The following is a 15449-nucleotide window of genomic DNA, read 5'->3' on the forward strand; positions in this document are numbered from 1 at the left end:
GCCCAAACCCTACTCTCGCCAATCTACAAACTGCCACTAATTTCAACCATTTCTTCATAGATTGCATAGCAAAACTATCCTCCTCTTTCCCTGACCACCCCTCCTGCCCCTGCACCAGAAAACCTCGGCCTACCTCCCCCTTTACCCTCAAACCCATCCCCACAAACACAATAAAAAGACTTCTCCTCAAGCTAAAACCCTGTCATAATGCACCAGATAATCTACCACCCACCTTCCTCAAACAATCTGCTAAAACCAACCCCTATCCTGTATCTATTCTCATAAACAGATCTATACAGGAATCGTACGTCCCAACCATCTGGCACCAAGCATACATCATTCCACTTCACAAAGGTGGTAAAAACATAGACACAACCAATTTTAGACCTATAGCCATACTCTCCCCTCTCTCAAAAATACTAGAAAAAACTATCCATGCACAAATCATGCAACATCTAAACCTAAACAATTTTCTCTCCCACACCCAACATGGATTCCGCCCTGGCCACAGTACCATCACTACCCTCCTATCCTTTCTAGAGACTATCAACCTAGCATGTGATAACGGCAAATATGTATCATCATTATTCTTAGACCTTTCAAAAGCATTCAACACCTTCACCCACTCCTTACTTCTATCCCAGCTCCCATCCCTACATCTCCCTCCCTCCACCCTTGCCTGATTCACCAGCTACCTATCCAACCGCCAACAAGCCATCCAGTGGAAAGACTCTACCTCTCCTTTCTTACCCACACCCACCGGGGTCCCTCAAGGTTCAGTACTAGGTCCTCTGCTCTTTAACATATTTATCAACAACTCCCACCTCTCCATCCCTGAAGCCTCCATCATCCAATATGCAGACAACTCCACTATTATCTCCTCAGCCTCTTCCCCCTCTGAACTGCTAATAAAAACCCAACTTGCCTTTTCTAAAACAGAATTCTGGATGAAAGCCAATCACCTTGCCCTAAATGCCTCTAAAACAAAACGAATGATCTTTACCCCTACTAGAAATTCCACTTTAGACAGAAACCTGTTTTGCATTACAAGCCTAAATAAAACTCCATTAGAAATAGTCCCCTCAACCAAACTGCCAGGCATAATTATTGACGAAAACCTAAAGTTTGACTCCCACATATACTCTGCTATCAAGAAAACTCATCAGAAGATTGGTCTCCTATACAGACACAATCGCTATCTTAGCCTCTTCACCCGACAAACGCTTGTAACTACCTTCCTCCTCCCATCTCTTATGTACAGCGCTCCCCTATTTACCAACATCCAACTAGGCCTGCGATCCCAACTAGAAGCCTGCTACCACAAAATTAGCAAATTTGCTACCAACTCCAAAGGTTCATCTCATCACTGCCACTCACTACTCATCCTCAAATGGTTAGAACTCCCCAACTACCTTAGATATCTGCAACTCACCACTACTCACAAGTTCATCTTCAAACCTTCTGACTGTCCATCCCTAGCCACAGCGCTAACACCCTACACTCCCTCCCACTCCCCAAGATCTGAGAACCAAAACCTGCTTCAAGTACACAAACCCTCTCATTCCCCAAGCCAACTACTACTAGCCTGCACAATAGCCAAACTTTGGAACTCTCTCCCCTCTCACCTACACAACATACCTAACCATAATAACTTCAAAACCCAGCTCTTCTCACATCTATCCTCCAAATGGGAATGTCCCTCTCATGGTCCTACCTAAATTACCTCCTTCAATTTTGTTTCCTATCCTCCTTTTTGTTTTTTTTGTTTTTTTTTACATGAATACCTAATTAACTTTTTCTCTGTCAGTCTGGTTTAAAAATGAATAATATGATTTCCTATTCTACTAATGTTACCTAATACATTGGACTGAATATTGTCTATTAATAGTATTGTAATGTAACCTTACATATATGTAAAAAAAATGTAATGTAATGTAATTTTCTTGTGGAGCTTTTCTCCCCAGGTCAACACGGCCCAGTGGACTATCCCAGTCAACAAATGCAAATAAGTAAAAATAAATAAAATGGTTTACTGTCTCAGATGCTCAGGTCAAGTCTATAAACACATAATCTGTTACAAGTTCATAATGTATGCTATTGTAAACTTTATCTATTGCTATGTGGACAACAATTAGCATACCAAAACCTTTCCAGAATTCATGACGAGCATCACACAGGAGACCAGATTTGCTTCCATCAAGAAGCTATTGACATTGCCTGTCTTTATGAATCACATGCCAAATGCATTTTTATGTATCTGTAAAATATTTGCATAATACATACTCCAATGTTCTGTAATATAAAGAAAGCATAGTTTTATTTCTGTTCTTCTAATAAACTGCATCAGTCACAGTTCCCACAGTACAAATCTTACCCAAATGGATACATATAAACTGTTGTCATGGAAAATCACATACTCACCTGAAAACAAATGTTCCTTCTGCTCCATGACCTAAAACATCTTTGGGATTAAAAGAAATCTTCCCAACTACTACAAAGTTTGTTTCAGTATCTGCAAAGAACAAGCACAGTTAATATTAGTAACAATTTCAATTTTCTTAAGCAGAGCTTGTTATTCATCTTTCTTAAATTTTTCGTAATTCCTAGCCGAACTCTATTAACCTGATATTATTTTAGTCTTTGTCATATTCATTATATTCATTATATTCTAATTCCATGAAGAAGCAGCATATCTCTGCCATTCATTTTGCCCCGAATAAGGCACAAAACTCATTTCCACTGGTTCTTGTTTCTGTTCTCTTTCAAAATATGATTAATTGGTTTATTCAACATTACACACACACACACACACACACACACACACACACACACACACACACACACACACTGAGCTGTTGCTTCTTGCAAGATTTGAACCTTTGAATACAACATAACACAAAGTTCCTCACCAACTCAGTAATTGTTATGCTGCATCTACCCACATGCTCCTTAGAAGGGTTTACTGATTAACCATCAAAATGAGCAAATGTTCATTGAAAAGAATGAATCATATTTTTTTAATTTATTTTTTCAATTATTTGACTTTGTTAACTGAAAAGGTTAGACTAGACAATACTCATTTCAGCTAGTTGTCTGGGCAAAAAGCTCTTCAGTTACATTATTCGCAATTTTTGAACAGTACTATTGTATCTAGTACTACTCACATGTTGTGCCTTTAGAACAGTAAAATGAATCCAGTATGAAAAAGCAGCAGAAGAACACATCACAAATGGCTTATAAGCCATTCCTTTACAAAAAAATAAAATAATTCTTTGACAAGTCCAAAATAGCTCATGAGAAACAAAGAATCTGAAATACTGTTGTGACTGTGTTCATACGATGTTCTTAACTCGAGTTCTTAGTTTTGTAAATAAAGTTCAATACTATTTCAAGGATAAGGCATAACACAGAGAAGTTTTCATACATGGAAATCATAACCCAATGTATACATGCTAGTAAGTACAGGAGATAAGGCTCCTGCGAACCACTGAAGGAACAGCTCTCCCATCCTATCTGAGGCATGAACCAGGGACATTCAGGCATATGTTTCAGTACTTACAGTTGTGCACTGCTCACACACTGTCGTAGCCTGATCCTTCCCTACACACACTGCAGAAACAAACAACACTCCCTTCTATCAAGGAGCTGCTGAGGCTGTCAGGTCACCCTTACTCGAGTTGATGCGAAGAATACAAAGTACATGCTCCATTGTTCTGTGGGATCCTTTAAAAATTAAATTAAAATTACTTTAATCCTTGAGGCTCAGTAAGTACACCTGTTAAAGTGTTAACTGAACGTCAGTTTAATAATCCAAAATCCTCGCTTCCTCAACTTCATTAATGCAGCTGGAGTATTACCTTCGTAACTTGGTGCACACAATGCACGTTTTTAAGAACTTTGTCAGATACCCTGACACTAACATATTTTCATTAGATTATCCCCTTCCCTAATATGAGCACAGCCAGACATGCTGTACACCATTTTTAGAATAATTTTGTACAATTAAATATGCTAGAATGTAAATTAAAAGTAAGAACTCTGATATAACTACCATGATTTTAATTTAATAAGTTATTTTACTATACAGTTTTTTTCAAACTATATGAGCTGCTGAATTAGTTTTGAAATGTAAGCAATTTATATCAAGATTTTTTTTAATTTCAGTACATACAATTCCAAAATCCTGACTACAACCCTATCCCCAATAACAGTTTTCTGCTGACTCATTTTCAAAAATTCAGTTGTAAAACAAAATGAATTCCACAAAACTACTGAACAAAATATTAATGCATCACACATCAGAGCGCAGTGTATTGCACAGACCTACATAAATGGTATGTGTATGTGCACATTACAGTCACTACCTGTGCTTGGGAATACACACATTCCACTAATGCAGGCACTCAAGCTCATCACTTACAAGCAACTGTAACACTAATGAAAAAAACATTACTTGAGGGGGACAGCCTCACTGCAATATGCATATAGGGGATTACACCGCTACCCTTCTCTTACTTTATTATTCTTACTTTGAGATCACTGTACCCGAGAGAGAGAGCAACCACCAAAACACTGTAAAAACATGCCTTGTGCTTTCTTTGAGGTGTGATGACGTACCCACAACTCATTATCATGAGAGTATTACAATCTTTCTACAATCTGAAGCAGGTTGCAAAACTCAACTACCATCTTCAGCTATTACAATTGAGGAACTGTGTCTTAAGCTTGGGTGAGCTCGGCAAGTAACTAAGCCATATGCACACACACACACACACACACACACACACGCACACACACACACACGCACGCTCACACACGCACGCTCACACACGCACGCTCACACACGCACGCTCACACACACACACACACACACACACACACACACACACACACACACACACACACACACACACACACACACACAGCCTATTATGCAACAGCAGAAATCACTGTATCCAAAAGTTCACTTTGATGTCTCTCATCCGCCAGGGAAAAATGCAGTTATTAGCATTTACTTTTGGCATTATGTTATCATTTACTTATGGCATTACAGTACCTGGGCATGCTAAGATTAGCATACCACCTGTTGCCAACTCCAGTTACATTTTATTTTACCTGCACTGATTTTTGCAGTATAAATGATAAAAAAATCATTCTTTTTTTCTTTACAGTACTTACAAACCTAAAGCTATACTGCATTTTATAGATGCATTAATCTATATTTTGGCCAAGGTTACGGTTGATAAAAATCTTCTATATCAGTTCAGGTCATTCAGTTTATTTTTAAATGTGCTGTTTCATTTATTTTCTTAAATATTGCGAGTTGAAAGGACATTTGTCCCAATTTTCCTGCTGAAAAATATCTTCCTAAAATCTTGATGGCATGATGGCAGAAGGAGACAACAAGAATGTCTACTCTGCCCTTTCAAGTGCATTAACATTTTACCTCCTTTTCAGACCTGTCTTTCCTCTGACCCTCTCTACATCTGCCCCATGCTATCTTGAATTCCTCTGTGGATTCCCTCTCCACCAAACATTCTGCTAGTCTATTCCATGGGTCTACAAACCAATAATTTTGGACACCTAAGGACTAAACAGTTTTTGCAACTGGGTACATATGCCCCTTCCTGTTCAGGATAGCCCTCTTCACACCCACTGACAAGATCCTGTGCACCAGTATCATGTCCTTCCTATTTCATCTGATCTCCACTGAGAAAAGTTCTAGCTTCTCTAGTCTCTAGTAATAGCCATTCCTGTCCATCATGTGGATCTTTATAGTGGCTTTTGTCTGAATTTCCTCCATCAGCCTAATGACTCTTTCTTTTTATGGCCTCTGGAACTGCTGGCAGTACTCAAGGGGTGGTCTGATCAGAGACCTATAGAGTGGCTTCTGCTTTTGGAGAATAGCCCCTGAAGATGCAGTCCAGCATTTTGTTATGACACCCACCATCTTTTCACTCTGCTCCTAACAGCCCAGTCTAGGTATGATCATCAACACAAGATCCCTTTCCTGCTCTGCTGCCATCAGTTCCTTTCCCCACAGCTGACACTTCATGCCAGGGTTGTTGCAACCTCAGTGCAGTAATTTGGATTTGTTTGCACATACCTCAACTGCCACCTCTCCACCCACTTGTTCAGCCTTTCCAAATCCTTTGTTGCCACCACCCCTACTCCTGGACCTATCTTTGTGTCATACAAGCAGGCTGAATCTGTTTTATGCTTCCTTAGATTTGTTGAGACAAGTACACTGAAACAGAATGGACTCAGAGCACACTCCCTGAAGTACCCCACCAATTACCTTCCTAATTCCTAACACTGTCCCTCACACCACTATCTTCTGGTTTCTAACATTCAGTCATACATTTCCACAATGTTAGTTATTTAGTCATTGCCTCCTGTGTGGGACTCAATTAAAGGCCTTACTGAAGTCAAGGTAGACCAAATTTGGTAATTTTTTGTCAAGTTCAACTGATGCCAGATATAAAACTGGATACATCTGACTAACAGCTTTCTCTGGCAATAAAACTCCATTGGCTGCTGTCTTTGGCATATCAGTCTTCTAGAAAGTTAGGCCTGCTTTCTTCTCAGGACTGTCTCATGTCTTCACCACTGCTGTGAAACTGACAGGCCTGTAGTTGCCTGAATTTTTCTTGGTCTGCCATTATACAAAAATAGCCTGCCAGCTAGTGCAGAAAATTGAGACCACCAGTTGTTAAGTAGCTACTTTCTATACTCCAGGTTCTGATTCCACAAGCCACCATCTGCCTACTATATGAATTTGAGCAAGTAATTTAACCAGACAGTACTCTGGTGCAACTGGAAAACTGGGCTGCTCTCCCCTGTGGACCACATACCTATAAAATATATCTGCCAACCTCCGGTGGCCCAACACATATGCTTTAGATAGTAACTTGCTGTTATTTTGTTTTTAAACACCTTTACTGAATTATCATTTGTGACCAGGGTTGCCCGACTTCCCTATTTGAGCGGGAGTGTCGCAAGATCAGCAGCCCAATCCTGAGTCTTGCACTGCCTGCTAAAATCCCAGTGAAACAGGCTCTGCTTTGTGATTTTTGATTGGCTCGTATGCCGGCATATGGGCCAATCATAAATCACAAAGCAGAGCCACTTCTGTTCAATGCGAAACAGAGGGCTTCTCTGCTGTGTGGACTTTTGATATGGCTCATATACCGGCATATGAGCCAATCAAAGGAGCCATTTCTGTGTAATGCGGAACCACAGGCAGTTCCACATGAAAGACCAATATTACATAAATTGTTCAGTTCCTGCATTCTTTTGAACACCCTTCCTCTTCTTAAACATTTTTCTACATGCATTGTTTCTACAATTCCCATTATTTCTTATGTAATTTACTCCCATCCTTTTTTAAAGATCCTACTTCCCTTTTCTAAAGGTTCCACTTCTTTTCTTTTATCTTTGTTACAATATTCACTGCTTCAAGTATGGTTGGTTTAGGTTTAGATTTTGATTTCAATTTTCTAGTAACTGCTTTTTCTTGGAAGACACAAGAATTAAACTTAATAAGCCCTCACTATGTCTAGGCAATTCAGATCCCATATCCCAGCTACAAAAAAAAATAAATAAATAAAATAAAAAAAATAAACAAACAAAAAAAAATCTCAATTGCTTGTCCAGGATTCCTGGCAGAATACTCTGTAAGGAATTTTTAAAATCTGACAAACCATTCCACTCAGAGAACATATGCTCCCAGGTACCTCTGTCTTCCCCACTACACCTCCAATATTTGCTACCTACCTGAGGAAAAATTATTTGGAGTCTGCTAGTGGAATAAATGTACCTATGCAGACGCTTCCAGGCAAAAATCCTAAATCTTTTAGATTTTGTTGCACATTTGAGAGCCATACATATGTCCTCCTATTGTTTATCTAATCTTTTTCCCCAAACTTTTGATTCCTGTAGTTACTGTGCAATAGTTTATATGCCTTACCAATCATCCTTTTTTTACAGCAGGTTCTATTCTAGATTCGACTAAAAACTCAACCAGTGCAAGTCTTTCATTTAGGATTACCCTGTCCTTTTCTCTTTGAATATACTTTGACATCAATCCCGATAAGGAAGACAAACTTTAGCCTGCAGTCCAAATTTCTTCTTGGCCTCTTCTCATTCTGTTACCATTCCTTCTTTAATTATTTTTCCCAATACCTTGGTTCCATTTCCAGCTTCCTCCTGTAAATTCCAGCACTCTCTTGTCAATTCTCTGCACCCTTAATTGCAGTCATCCCTACTGGCAGAATTTCCTTTCTCTACTTTCGTATTGGCTTAGTTCTTAATACATTTCTGCAACTCTGTGAATATAATATTCCAAATGACTGTTCATATTCTCCTGAAGGATCTGTATCCAAAATCCTACTCTTTCCTTATTTCTTGAATTATCCACCTGTTTCATCGTCCCTTTTCACTTTGAACTGCATCTTTCTGCTTTTGTTATGCATAATAGTTTTACTGGTGTAGCTTTAAAATATACATTCAAATCAGGTAATCCTAAACCTCATTGTTCTATTGGAAGGATCAATTTATTCCACTTGACTCTTGCCCTCTTCGCCTCCCAGATAAATCCTTCAACTCTTTAGTATATAAAAACAAAAGGGCACAAAACCTTTTACTGCTTGTATCTTTTTACCATATCCATAGGCAAGAGCTTCCAGTTTCTCAGTTTTTGTATTATCTTTTGCTTAGTCTCTTCCCACATATCCTTAGCTGCCATAACAGAATCCTTTATAACCTACACTCCTAAATACTTCAGTTTATCATGTCCCCACAAATACGGTTATTTCTGTACCAATTCTTGTGTCGGTACATAGTTTACAGCTATAGTTTTTGTTTTATCATAATTAATTTTACATCCTGAAACTGTCTCAGAATGTTCCACAACACTAAGATGTCCTTTTCTGGTTCTAACACGTACAAAATAATATCATGTGCATATAAAGCCAACTTTTCTTGCATATCATACCAATTATATCCTTGAATTTCTGAGTCCCCTATTTATTACCAATGTTTCTAAATATAACACAAATAACAAAGTGGAAAGAGGAGATCCCTGCCTGGTTCCTCTGTTCAGACACAATGTATCAGAGAGGAACCCACCCACTTTGATTTTTGTCTTCAATCCTTCATATATCCTCCTAATTAACTTTATTACTGTATCAAGAAATGCAAATGCTTCCTTTGCCCTACTCATAAAATTCCAGCTTACTCTGTTGTATGTGTTGCCTGTATAAAGCCCCACCAACAGCAGCAATATTTTCTTACATTCTGCTTCCTTCTGGATCATCATTTTTCTACTAATGTTGTCAAATGTTTGCCTCCTCTCCACAAAACCATATTGATCCATATCTATCAATGCTGGCAACACCTTTACCATTTTTAGCCATTATAGACATAAATACTTTGTAATCACGGTTAAAGATTGAAATGCGCTTATATGAAGCTGGATCAGATGAGTTTTTACCATCTTTGGGTATCACAGCCAGCCACTGTAGCAGTTTTTCCAAGATGCTGGCACTTCCCCTCCTTTTAAAATACTGTTAAACAAAACCTTCCAGATCTTTATCACTTTCTTCCCTCCTAGCTTCTATACTTCCACAGGAATACCATCTATTCCTGGTGACTTTCCTGCAGACTGGTTATACATCACCATTTTTATCTCATCTACTCCTATCTTAACTGTTACTTGTTGAGCTTCATCTACCTCTAACCTTGGCATATTTAATTCTTCCATAAATATTTCCATTTGTACTTTTTCTTGATTTCCCCACTTCTCTGCTCTAAACAAATTTCATAAAATTTCCAAAATATCTCTAACACCTCTACATTATCTCTGGTTATTCTTCTTGTTATAGGCTCCCTACGTTTATCAACAACTCTCTACTTTCTATTGCCTGTATCATTGTGCCAAAAGGTTTCATGCTCTGGAGTTTTTTTTTAAATAACAGTTGCTTAACAGCAATCTTTCTAAGCTCATGGATATTTTCCTGGTACTCCCTTATTTTCTGTTTAGCACTCTGCAATGGCTCCTCTTACTGTTCTGTGAGATCCCCTTTATGTTGTGATACTGTAGACTTTATCAGCCCCACTAAATAACTCTTGTTACTTTTTAACCATATATATTTTTATTTTATTTCTACCTTATTTTATCCACTTTCATTAACTTCAGGAGTAGTTTATAACTACCCTAATAACTCTCAAATAATTTCCATACCCATCCCTTAAATTCTACTCTATTTAATAGGTAGGAGGGGAGATGGTGATTTGTTACTGATCCCCATTAGGGGGGGGGGGCTCTCAACATATTAGCCTGATTTCTAATATTTCTGTGAGGTAGCCCATCTGGTCCTTGTCATTCATCTTCACTAAGGTTGTCCGGTTCCCTGTCTACCTCCTACCTTTCTATTCAGGTCCTTGACCACTATTCTTCCCATTCTACCATGCCTCCCTTTTGGCATGGAACCCTCTCTTTGCTTTCCTTTGTGAAAAATTCAGCAAACTATTTATTCAGTATCTCTATTTTTTTGTCAATCTGCTGTAATCTTCCTCCCAACTTTGATCAGCCTGGACAGTTCTATACTACACTTCCTTCTTTCTTTTTTAAGGATCGCTTCCCTTCTTACTCCCTTTCAACTTTTACAGTTACTGCTCTTATACTAGCCTGCTTGTACTGTCTCTTCTCTCTTCCTCCTTTTCACAACTTTAAAGCCTTTTCTTTGGCCATATCTGCTAGCTTCACAGTCCCCCGTAGCTACATCGATCTTCTCCCCTTTTTTGTCTCCCTCTAACACTCTTGTCCTCAACCCAGATTACTCCTCCCTTGACCTATACTCACAAATTGTTTACTCCTTCAATTTACTCTGGGTTTCCTAACTCATCCTTTACACTTTAACCAAGCAAAGCATAATCCTCTTTTCCAAAAATCCCATCTTCACATTCCTACCCTTCTCCTTCACTATAAATCACACAGACATGATCACAGTTTGCTAAAGATGCCTTGATCTTCTACAAAATTTAGGATCACATCCAGAGTTCTATACTTTTTTGGGCTTCCCCCTTGTTTCATCACCATCCCTTTCCACTTTGAATCATAGGTTTCTGCTTGTGCTATGTATAGGACCCTTAACTGTGCTGCTCTGAAATACCCCTACAAATCAGGTAATCCCAATCCACCTTGTTCTATTGGAAGAATCAGTTTATCCTACTTGACTCTTGCTGTCTTCCCCTCCCAGATACCATCCTTCAGCTCTTTATTAATTGCTATCCACAACTTCTCCTCTGGTTGATAAAAATATGCCTGACCTGCGTATAAGATTAAAGGGACTCAAAACATTTTAACTGCTTGCATCTTACTATTGATAGCCATATAACAGAGCTTCCGTTTTCGCAATGTTTGTATTATCTTTTGTTTAGTCTCTTCCCACATATCCTTAGCTGCCATAATGGAATACTTTTTAATCCATACTCCTAAATACTTCATTTTATCATGTCCCCATAAATATGGATATTATATACTTGAATTCAATGGTTCTAAATCTAATGCAAATAACAAAGGGGAGAGAAGACACCCCTGCCTGGTTCCTATGCTTAAGCAGAAATTATCAGAAAGGACCCTACCCATTTTAATTTTTGCCTCTGATTCCAAATATATCCTTCTAATCAACCTTAAAATTTTCTCAGGAAATGCAAATGCTTCCATTGCCCTGTTCATAAAGTTGTAGCACCAAGACCCACCAACAACAGTTGTATTTTCTTATATTCTGCTTATCTGTGGATCATCAATGTTTTGTTAATTCTGTCAAATGTTTGCCTCCCCTCCACAAAACCGCATTGATCTGGCATCACTTTTACCATTTTTTAGCCATTATAGATATAAACACTTTATAATCATGGTTTAATATTGAAATGGGCCTACACAAAGCTGGATCTGATGGATCTTTACCCTCCTTAAGTATTACAGCAACCACCACTTTCTTCCAGGATGTTGTTACTTCTCCTCCTCTTAAAATACTGTTAAACAAAACCTTCTAGATCTTTATCAGTTTTTCCCTCCTAGCTTCTAAACTTCCACATGAATATCATGTATTCCTGGGGACTTTCTTGTACATTGGTTATACATCACCATTTTTATCTCATCTCCTCCTATCCTGTTAGTAATTGAACCTCATATACCTCTAACCTTGGCATATCTAATTATTCCATAAACATTTACATTTTTACCTTTTCTTGATTTCCATACTTCTCTACTTTATACAGACTTTCACAGAATTTCCGAAATATTTCTAATATTTCCTACAAGATCTCTTATCTTTCTTGTTATAGGCTCCCTAAGCTTGGCGAAACCCCTTTCTACTTTATGTTGCCTGAGTAGTTGTGCTAAAAGATTTTGTGCTCTGGAGTTATCAAAAAACAGTTGTTTAACAGCATTTTTTTTCTAAACCCATGCATAATATTGAGACAATCCCTTATTTTCTGTTTAGCATTCTGTAGTTGCTACTCTTCTTGTTCTGTGGGATCCCCCCTATTTTGCAATACTTTAACATTTGTCAGTCCCTCTAAATAATTCTTGTCACTTCTTAATCATATCTCCCTTTTTTATTTTCACCCTATTTTTAAACTCCACTTTAACTTTATCCCACTCCCTAGCTATATTTTCAAAAGAAATTTCTATCTTCTCTAACAGCTCCTGAATAAATTCCACTACCCAGATGGGAAAGTGTCAGTGTCTCATTTTTATTTCATAGACCTGTGTTTTTATTTTGGTTATTTGGCACATCATCTGAAATAGCTATTAGGTGCACATCAAGACCTTCCATTACATGAACATGTTCCTGTGAAATGCAAATTCTGTCTAGTCTAGCCCAGTTTTTGTATCTTGGGGAATAATATGTAAATTCATTCGGAACTAGTATTACTGAATTCACATCTTCCATGCCAAATATTTTCATAAATTTCTTCAAAAATCTACCCTCCTTTATTATATTTTCCCTACTGGCCCTCCAAACACATCTTCACTATTGCAGGTCAAATTCCAGTCCCCATCCTTATAAGTAATATTCCTTGCTGAAAGATGATTAATTCTCCCAGAATTTTCTTAAGCTCCATTATAGCAATTTTCGGTGGAATATAAATGCATGCCACTGTAATCCTACTCCCTTGCCAGTAGCCCCTTAGTATTGCAAATATACCATTATCTTGTTTATCTTCTTCTATCACTACTGACGCTCCTCTTGCAATTAATAAAAGTACTACTCTTTTCCTTTTTGCAGGTATTCCAGTGAATAACCATTTTGAAAACCCTTCTTTAGCAAATTCACATGTTCAGTTCTTTCCAAGTGCATCTCCTGTAGCACAGCTATTCTGCACTCTGCATTTTTAATATGGTTCATTACTCTTTTGTTTTTGTATTTATTTGTGAGACCACTGACATTTAAAGACATTAGAGAAAGCATAATTTTCTTAAAAAAGGTATTACTCCCACCATTTCTGTACAACAGCTTTTTTTTTAAATGTCTAGTTCCAGATTTTCTGTTACATGCATATACTGTTTGGCAGGTTAATCTTTTATACAGTTGTTTCTTGTTATATCCATTTGAGCCTATGTCACATCTTATAAAACATTCTGTTTTATTGAAAGCCCTCACACAAAAAACAAACTCCCGGTACCACCCATACACCTATTACACTTAATAATAACACACACAACTATGCACATCTTCAAATATTGAAGTTTTCCTCCCCTAATAGGAAAAAGGTTCCAAACTAACAGCCACACACACAAACTTGAGATAACCTAAAAGAAAGATTATTCATGCTAAGATGCATGGTACAGCCCATGCTTCTACTAAGTGCTGTCTGGCTTTGTGTTATCTTTCTAGCTCTTTCAGCTGGGAAAACAAATAATTTCAGAAAGCATTTTTCCAAGCCATCTCTCTTTATCAAATTGCGTCCTACAGAGATGAGAACCAGAGGAAAGAAAATGCCAAGCATACATTTGTTTACTAGAAAAAGTCTTATAATAATTAATATTCTTTTTCATTTACTTGCTTTCTCTTAAAACTTGTTAAAAGATTAAGCTAAGGACTTAACCCAGTCATTCCCCTACGCAAGAATGAGAAAAAGCACACTAATTGTTCTTCTGTCATGCTCTTTTAACCAGATTTTTCTTTTTTCAACAATGTAGTGCCTACATTTCTCCTCAATGCACTAAAAATAAAAATAATTGAGAAAACCTTACCTTATAGCATACAAAGAAAATCATGCACTATTAAAATAGTACCATTAAGAAAAATATGTTTTACTTGCAGTTAACTTTCTCCTGCCTCTTCCCCTCTCCTGAGTATTTTTTGAACATTAATGACATGAAGTAGGGCATATGCTTTAGAGTCCCCTCCCCTATAAGTTTAACAAAGTCCACGAAAGCCCAATATTTTCCAGATGTTCTTGTTCTGTCATGTTTCACAAATATAATTATTGCTTTGTAATCCGAAATGTGTCAATTTCCAAGTTACTGGTTTTATTCCTGTTCATCTCCATCTCCCAAATCCTGTCTCTGCTTCATTTCCAACATACTCTCAATTCTTCTAGTTGACTCTTGTGTTTTTCCTTCTTTCAAGAATTTTCACTGAAACACTGGAAAAGATTTCACTGGCACAGTCTCTCTGTGGTCTTTATTACCAGAAGAACAAGAAGCAGAATCTCCTTCTGTTTCACAGCTCACTTTTTGTTGGACAAACTTTTGTATTTCTTCCTTAGCATGTACTTCATCAAAAAATGATTTTGTTCCTCTAGGGAAAAATATTTTGAAGTTAGCTGGGTAGCAATTTGAATCTCACGCCTGCTTCTCGGCATTCCATGAATAATGGAAAGCATTTATTCCTTCTGCCTGGTGTACAATAAGTAGTCATTTTCCAGAAACATTCTGCTGTCTTCCACCTTTAGCATCTTTACTACTAAAGGTCTAGATTGCTTTCTTATACTCAGGTTTGGAGCATACTCATGATGTGCCCTTTCAATTAACAATTTTGGTTGTGGAATACCAGTCCAGTTGATTATTTGTGCTTTCATAAAATTAATAAGAGTCTGTTCCTTCATGCTTCTGTGGTACAGCAGAAAATCTCAGGTTTTCCCTATGTGCTCTGACCTCTATTTCTATTATTTTTTAAACATCTCTTCTTGTGTAGTCTCATATTCACCCAGCCTCTTCTTCATTTCAACCTCTGAGTTTTGCAGTTTTATCACCTTATCTGAATATCTGTTTAAAGCTTCTTCCATATTTTCCAGCCTTTTACTGTTTGAGTTGATATACTCCATTGGTGCTTCATTTATTTTAATTAGGTCTGTGAGCAGTTGCCTTATACTTTCATCCAGGTTACTGGAAGTCATGTCTGAAGTTTGCATTGCTTTTTGCTGAACAGCTG

At 37.7% G+C, this 15449-nt stretch overlaps 1 protein-coding gene across 1 annotated transcript in view; it reads right to left on the minus strand.

Moving 5' to 3' along the window:
* The window catches only part of ERN2 (endoplasmic reticulum to nucleus signaling 2), an 886535-nt gene that overhangs the window by 231294 nt on the left and 639792 nt on the right, over nucleotides 1-15449 (minus strand). The window contains exon 14 of the mRNA XM_044089233.1: nucleotides 2422-2512. Within this exon, the coding sequence (XP_043945168.1) occupies nucleotides 2422-2512 (91 nt within the window). The remainder of the gene's footprint in view (nucleotides 1-2421; nucleotides 2513-15449) is intronic.

Source organism: Protopterus annectens, chromosome 12.part0, assembly GCF_019279795.1.
Source record: "Protopterus annectens isolate FY-2018-M chromosome 12.part0, PAN1.0, whole genome shotgun sequence".
NCBI classification, from domain to species: Eukaryota; Metazoa; Chordata; order Ceratodontiformes; family Protopteridae; genus Protopterus; species Protopterus annectens.